The sequence below is a fragment of the Carassius auratus genome, chromosome 44 (genome assembly GCF_003368295.1).
Source record: "Carassius auratus strain Wakin chromosome 44, ASM336829v1, whole genome shotgun sequence".
NCBI lineage: Eukaryota > Metazoa > Chordata > Actinopteri > Cypriniformes > Cyprinidae > Carassius > Carassius auratus.
In genome coordinates, this window is record NC_039286.1 from 1207857 (window position 1) to 1215845 (window position 7989).

General features: G+C 35.3%; 1 protein-coding gene across 1 annotated transcript; it reads right to left on the bottom strand.

Moving 5' to 3' along the window:
* Window positions 1–2529: 2529 nt before the first annotated feature.
* On the bottom strand, window positions 2530–5947 carry bet1 (Bet1 golgi vesicular membrane trafficking protein). Its single transcript, XM_026231566.1, has 4 exons — window positions 5780–5947; window positions 5017–5126; window positions 3332–3388; window positions 2530–3260 (listed from the first exon to the last, which is right to left on the bottom strand). Exons 1-4 carry the CDS (start codon window positions 5796–5798, stop codon window positions 3105–3107), a joined length of 342 nt encoding a protein of 113 aa, XP_026087351.1. The 5' UTR covers window positions 5799–5947; the 3' UTR covers window positions 2530–3104.
* Between the last annotated feature and the right edge of the window lie 2042 nt (window positions 5948–7989).

A 7989-nucleotide genomic window follows, 5' to 3' on the forward strand; every position in this document is an offset into this window, starting at 1 on the left:
GAAATGCTAGCTAAGCAACTAACTGAAATAACACTAAAACTAATTTAAATATTATATATATATATATATATATACACACACACAAACAAAAAACTAATAGAATATTGTTATAAAATTAAAAGGAAAAATAAAATGTAAAAATTAAAGCTAATTTCAAATAATAATAAATAATAGACAATACTAAAATAACATTTAGCATTTAAATAAAAATGTCATGTTACATTTTTTCGTTTAAATATTGTGCAAGAAAATAAGCTTAATTTAAGATAACCAAAATATGTAATGCCATTTTTATTGTCTAGTCAACTGGTTTAACTGGCTAAACTGAATAAAAAAAATATCAAAATCTGAAAAAGAAAAAAAAATTACATTTTAATATTAAAATGTAAACTGAAAATATAAAAATAGAAACTAATTTAACATGATAAATACTTTAATAGTAAGTAAATAATACTAAAATAACACCAAGAAGTTTCAAGAACCTGTCTTCAATAAAACAAGTTACAAGTCACTTTAACATTTTTATTAGGTAACAATGTTTAATATATTAATTGTTATTATTATTATTATTATTATATACCAATTTAAATAATTTTAAGGGACACCATGGCCCCATCTGAAGCTTTCTGAAGCCCCCTAGTAGGCATCTACCTCCTGGCTGAGAACCACTGAACTGAAGAGTCTCATTTAGGAAGAAATACTGTCTTCTTCAGGCATCAAGACTAAAGCTGTGCGCAAAGGAGATCAACTTATCATTAATGGAGGAAAGATGTGGACTACTAATGACTCAAGCAGACTGGATGTGCCTCCTGGCCAACACCAGCAATGGTCCTCCACACAAAAACAAATCCTTGATCTGCTTACCTATGAATCTGTCAGGTAATAACTTTACCCAAAAGCACAAAACATTTGGAAAGTTTTTTTCTGCCAAAGAAAACATGCTAATGTTTTACCATTCGTCCGCAGGCGTTCATATCACACGTAAGATTGGTAAAATAGGCATGCGGTCACCGGATACAGCAGAGGTGTTTTTCAATGATGTGCATGTGCATAGTGCAGGAGGAAATGGGCTTCACGTACCGGATAATACAATTCCCTTGAAGACCGACTCTGATGGGTGGCCAAAAGAAATCCATTCCAACTCCCACACATCCCACCGCACGGCAAACATCTCTCTTCACTGGCGCGGACATGACGTCAGGGTGTTCATGTCAGTTCTGCCTGTGTTTTTACAAAGCCAGATCGCTCTCCTCTCAGGCCCAAATGTGTTTACCAGTGAGGCAGTGTTTTGCTTTAAACAACAAGGAAGAAAAAGGTCTGGCATGTTCATAGCAAACATTTCAGCCTTCCGGTCTACATATTATCAGGAATGAAATCCTACAACTGTTTTCTGTCATATGTTTTGAAAAACCCTTTTGGAATTTTCCCCATGACTTGATATCGTCATACTTATTTTCCAAGTCCTGACAACCATGGAGAAAGTGGTCCAAGAGACCATTAATTACACCAGACAGAGGAAGATCTTCAGTCAGCCGATTCTATACCACATCAGGTAGTTGACTTCAGGATGGCTGAGCTGCAGACAGAAATCGAGCTGTTGCGCTCCCTTTTGCATCGTGCCACAGGCGAGTCTGACCGTTTCCTAAATTATTACAGAATGATTTTCTAGACCAAGGCAGCTATGCAATTTCATGGGTTTGGGTCTGGCAGGTCTACAGGGACACTGATTTCCAAATTAATAATGGAAAGAAATGGTGTGAACACTGGCTTGCAATAAGTCCATTTTCATTTTTCCTCCCTTTGATTATGAAATCAAAAATTGGAGCTGAACCGCAGCATATATGCCTGAAGATAGTTTTTTGTGCACTTTCATTAGCTCTGTGTAATAAAGGAAATGATGTTACAAAGTTGTGTTTCACTAATGACGTCCTTGTCACAGCTTCTACAGGTGAATGTCTCAGAGCTGCAGTGACATCTAGTGACATTGAAGAGCAAACAGGTTTGGATGCCATGTATTCACTCATGAGTACGGGCAGAAAGAGCCGTGTCAGTGTGAATGCAGTGAACCAAACTTCTGATTTTGAAAATTGTACAAATATTCTAAGCCTAGTCCTGTCAGATTAATGTCCATTGGTTCAGGAGCTGATGAGGTGATGCTGTCAATCATATGCAAGTACATGGACAATCTACCCAAGAACTCGATACGAGTTCAGTTTGAAAAACAAAGTGCACTTAAATTAACTAGTTTTTTTTTTTTTTTTTTAATCAGTCAAAAATCAGTTAGCAACTTGAAGATGGATGGTTTGTACATTGCAGTAAAAAAAAAAAAAAAAAAAAATGGGTGCCTTAATAAAGATTTGATGAAAACCTTCATATGTAGTTATATGTAACACATGTAAATTTTGATTATAGTTGTACATGGCTGTTTGTTAATATTCATGAAAAAATAAAGCTTTAATAATTCTTACAAAGCTTGTTAGATTGCTGAGAACCATAAATGGAATATGAAAACAGGAAAACAAATGTGTAATAATTCTCTCAAAAGTGACATTTATTTACAAATTAGTTTCTAAAAACTGAAACCATGCATTATGTTAACCATATAGAGCAGAAGGGTTTGAACAAGAACTTCAAAATTACTAAAAACATTTCTGGAGTGGTTTTTGATATGGTTGTTACACATCTGCATTGAAAATAAACTCATATCTCAATTTGGTTTTCACAGTCTGAAGATCAGTCCCTTGAAAAGTATATTCACACAATTTTGTGGCAGCTCTTTCAAGGATGTTGTGATTTGCACAGTAAAAGAAAGGAAAATACAGGCTGATGCGGTTATGTTAACCATTCAGCTGGGAAGTTGGTGAATTTCCAACTATGATTAAAGGACTACTGCGCTATTGCGTGCTTCTCTCTTAAAAGAATTGAATCTGTATCCTTATAGAAGATATAATGGTTCAAATACTTGTCCAATAGAAAGAGGAAAGAATGCTCTCACACACTCCTCTATTACCTCAGTCCTCGTCATCACTGTGAGGGTTCTGCCCCTCTCCCCCAAATAAGCATGGCACATTAGAAAGGTCCTGAAGATTCTCATCAGTCCTCAATCACCTCAGTTTGATCACCCAGTACAGGACGATAAAAACAAACAGAGCAAACAACAGCATGTAGCAATAGACCTTAGTTTGGCTTCCCCTGGAGAGGAGCTTCAGTCTACCTATGGTGGCACCCAGCAGACCTCCAGTTGAGTCGAAGTCTGAGTCCTTGAGGAGAAACAAACCTGAGAGGTTACCGCAATTCAGATCAGTGTTTTGATGAAGAGACCATCACTTACCATTTCTCCCAACATTTTATTCTGGTACTTGACTTCATTTCCAATGTCAATTGAAAGCTGAAATAAATGTAGAAAGTACAGGTTATTTAGAATTCAACACTTTATTGCCTTATAAACCTAGCTGTATGGAACAATGAACAACAACAGACAGTTCTTTTTGAGTAGATGTAACTAAATATTAATACAAAATATTTAGTAATTAGCAAATATTATATATATATATAAAACATCTTTTATTTTACAAGGGCTGTCCAGAAAGTATCAACCCATGTAATATAAAAATAGAGACATCCATCGAACAAAATACAAGAAACATTGTACACCGGACAATGATTCCTCAGTCCCCTTTGTAAGGTCCAGGCACTCGGCCCAAGGAAGGTATCCGGTGCTGGATGAAGGTTTCCTGCGTGTTCTGTCTTTCAGCGCGTAGAGTTAATTCAGTTTAGGTTAAACTCAAATCTGACTCCATTTTATAATTTAATCTGACTCCATTTTAGTATGACCTTGAATTTAGGTTGAAATGCAAATTGGTTGAATGCCTTTTTTAATTAGTAGGCATATTCTTCTGACATTTGATTATTCTGGCTAAACTCTTTAGTTTATATTAACTTGTTCATTCGGGTGCTCATGTGGCTAACAAGGATTCAACGTAATCTACTAGGGTCAATAATTACAGAGTAAAACAGAATAAAATCAAATGTAACAATTTATTATCAGTCAGGTAAATATGTATTCTGCCAATTACATATCCAATTGAAACACAAAAAATCATATCAATACAAAACATCAAATTCTCAAAGATGAATCTAAAAGTAAAATATGCATACCTGACCTTAGAAAATACATATTATGAAGTGAAGAGACACACAACACACTACGGGCTTTCTGGCTACAAAAATCATCCTGATCCTTTTGCTGCAATCCTTTAAATACCTCAGACCAAGACAAACATCCCCCGAGATGAAGACAGAAACTAACAATTGGAATTTGATTAGGTCAGGTCTCAGACCAGGGTAGTTTACACCTCCATAGGAACAGAAGGTAATTTACATGGAAGACCCTGGAAAAGGGCACTCCCATTACAGTAATCAAAATATCTCTATCGGATCTGTATTATCTTCTAATCTACTTTTGTAAGATTGAGACCATTGTACCAGTTGCACCAGAGACACTGTACCAGAGACATTTCCAATGATACTAGACATGAATGTTAGTTCACTTGCATTGACATTTTCATGTAATCATTTTGAGCAGACTGAGTAGAAGGAAGAATGGGTGAAGGGATTTAAAATGAAACAAATGGCCGGAAGGGGTGGAGGTCTCCTGCTCCTCCACTCTGTGGGGTGTCTCGAAGATGCCCGTGTATGTTTGTATTGTCTGTTTCTCAGGAGATCAAAGTATCTCATGTTCTTTAATCCTTTTTTTTTTTTTAAGGAAAAAACAGAAAACGCAATCAAAAGTTGCCCATAGCTTTTTATCGTATTGCATGTCTCATCTTGAATATTACATTGTTGGATATGTTCTGGACAGCCCTCAAATCTACCTATCTATGTATCTTATATCTCAATAGATAGATAGATAGATAGATAGATAGATAGATAGACAAATAGACAGATAGACAGATGGATACAAACACATATATGATATGTAGTGAATATATGTATATTTATTTAAAGTCCACTCACATGTTTAAGTGCATGCACTTTAGCTCTCAGTCCCTCCTGTAGATGTTCATTCTCTTCCTCATACACGCTGTATCCACTTGCTACATAATTGTCTGGAGGGCCGCCCTCACCTAAACAAAAACAATAAATGTAAAATTAGCTAGTTAAGACTGGTGTTTCAGGGTATTTTAAAATACAATATCCAGTCTCAGCAAATTATTTTAAATGTTACTAACTGAATTGTATGATTTGTTTGTTCTGAAGTTTACTAAGATGGGCAGGGCTGGGGAAAAATCCTGCACAGGTGCCCTGACACGCTGACTGCAACTAATTCTATAATCTCATTTTATAACAATCTAATAATCTAAATTAGGTACAATTATAATGATGTTCTTCACAAAACATAAGAGATTTATCAGTTAAAATCGGCTTATTTAAATTATTAACCGATTAAAACGGTTTAAACATTAAGGGAGGAATCCAAATTTAGGTTTGAATGCCATATTTATATTGTTGCACTGTCTATGTGTGTTTATCACAGAAACACCAACAAACACTCATTCTTTGTCTGATATAACTTAAACCCCTATAAATGTTAACCTGACCCATACGGTTGTTTATACATGTGGCTCACCAAACCTGGAAACTGTGGTTAATTTATTAGCATGATCTGGTCATTCAGTGTTTGTTTATTATCGCAAACTGTTACAAATATATTTGAACTGAGAACCTAGCTTAGCATAAGCTCAAATATAACGACAAATAAAGAGAAACACTTACTTACCCAAACCCGCACGCCTCATTGTCACTTGGAAACCTTTATGTGATATACGTTAACTGCAATAATGCACTGACAGTAATGTAACAAATATGTTCTTATCTTACTATTTAGAGCCGCTGTACTTTCGCCTTCGCAACTCCACAATCGCCACGACACCTTACGGAAGCCGAGGAGGATTAAGCCGCACGCGAAGGCAGAAAGGGCGTGTGGGTAGTGAAGTTTTAACGAGTTTATTTTTATTAATTTTTTAACTGTCTTATATTTCCTATTTCTTTTTACTTGCTGTCACAAATATTCCAATGTTTCATCTAAAACTAACGGAAATATCACTGAGTAGTTTCTCTGCTGTGTAAAGACCTTACAGTAGACTGACAGGAACTTTTTTTTTTAAACATCAAGGTTAAATTCAATAGGCTAGGCCTTGTTGACATTTTAGATTCAGTGATTGGTCGCTATTTCTTTTATTTCTCAACATTTGTCAACATAGCAATTCCCCATTTTACATAGTACAAAAACATCTGTATAACAGGCCTGTCACTCTCTTATCTTATTGATTGAAAAGACTTATGATTTGTATTGAGCCAAGGGATAGAAAAGACTACCCACAGAAGAATTATAGGGTCTGTTTTGTCCTGAACTCAGCACATCAGTGAACTGAATGTCTGTCTAGCGTTTTTCTACATCACCCCGCAATTTCACAGAACGCTCAACAAAACAGGGTTCAGACAAAACATCTCAAAGAGCAATCTGTGTTCCTGATTATCAGCCAGAAATCCATGTCTATCTGTGACAGTTTTCTTAGGGTCCAAAGAACATTTATTGCTATTTTGTTGGTCCTTGTTCTGATTCTGACTTGTGATCTTTCATACAATAGAAATAATAAATATTTTGTTAATATAGTTTGAAATGTTAAAGTTATAATTGTTTCCCTTTACTTTTGTCAGTAAATGTCATGTCTGGGACACTTTAAATACTACATGCCAGTGGATTAGTGGTTACAGACATCTACAATGGCTCCTTTTGCTTGGAAACACCAAATCCCTTTCATTTCCTGTTATTTTCTTAGAATTATTTCCTATAACAATCATTCTGGTCATTTAGAAATGATTTCAAAAATATGTGACTTAGAAAATCTCATAATGCCGATGTCGCTCTTGTCGTCTCTGTGGAATGTGTGACAGACAGCTAGAGAAGCTGAGAACATGCATCGAGTCTGGGATCTATTCAAGTCCTGACAATCATCCTGACATATTTCCAGATATATCATCTCAGCTATGAGTCACTGCTAAATAGACGCTGCTTCATTAGTATTCACCATCACTATCTCTAATCCATTGTTTCACAATGCTTAAGTCGGGTAAACATCCAGAGAACAATGTACGTCTTTTCTTTGGCCATTCCTATTACACAGCTAAGACACTATTATGTGAGGATTATCCTTTTATCCATAGGACATATTGCTCGTCTTACAGATGAAAAAAGTGACAGTTGTGAAACTATTTTGTACTGTATTAGTAAACCTAGCAAACTACACACATACAAGTTTTCCGATATTTCTTTATGAGATAAAAATCCCTTGCTTTATTTTTAGCACATTTTTCTCTTCGTATACAGAATAAACTGAGAAGACTGTCAATGCACAGTTGCACACCAGATGTTTTGTTCTCTTTGTGACATTAAACAGAGATATACAAGATGGTAAAATGTGCATTTTACTTTCAAATGAAAGATTTTTTTATGTTGGATATAATCATTAAGATGCTCATAAATCATTGCCAGCCTTGAGCAAATATACAAGGGTTTAATTAAATATGCAAATGCTCATGCTGCATGACGGCAGCGGTGCAGCAAAAAGCTTTCCCCTCTTACATGTTGTTTGATGGGATTCCATGTTCTAGAGTATGGACTACAGAGAGAAGGCCATGTCAGCATGCCTAAACACACACCTTTGATAAAGCCCATTCAATTTCATTACTAACACTTTCAGTTTAAATATATGAGTTTTGTATCACATGGCAGAATAACTGAACATCATCCCACTGTTCACACAGTTACTCATCAAATAAATAAATATAAGAACATAATATTTATTTGAGTTGCAATTATTATACAGTTTTACGTTAAACTTCTATCTTAAGCTTCTGCTAAAATATAAGTTTACAACTTGTGTTTATAGGAATCAAGAAAGAGCAAACCCTCTCTATAAGCTGTGT

Coding starts and splice junctions, on each gene's coding strand:
- bet1 (XM_026231566.1), bottom strand. Junction 3,389..5,016: donor AAGTGCATGCACTTAAACAT/GTGAGTGGACTT, acceptor CATTTATTTCAG/CTTTCAATTGACATTGGAAA. Junction 3,261..3,331: donor ATAAAATGTTGGGAGAAATG/GTAAGTGATGGT, acceptor TTTCTCCTCAAG/GACTCAGACTTCGACTCAAC.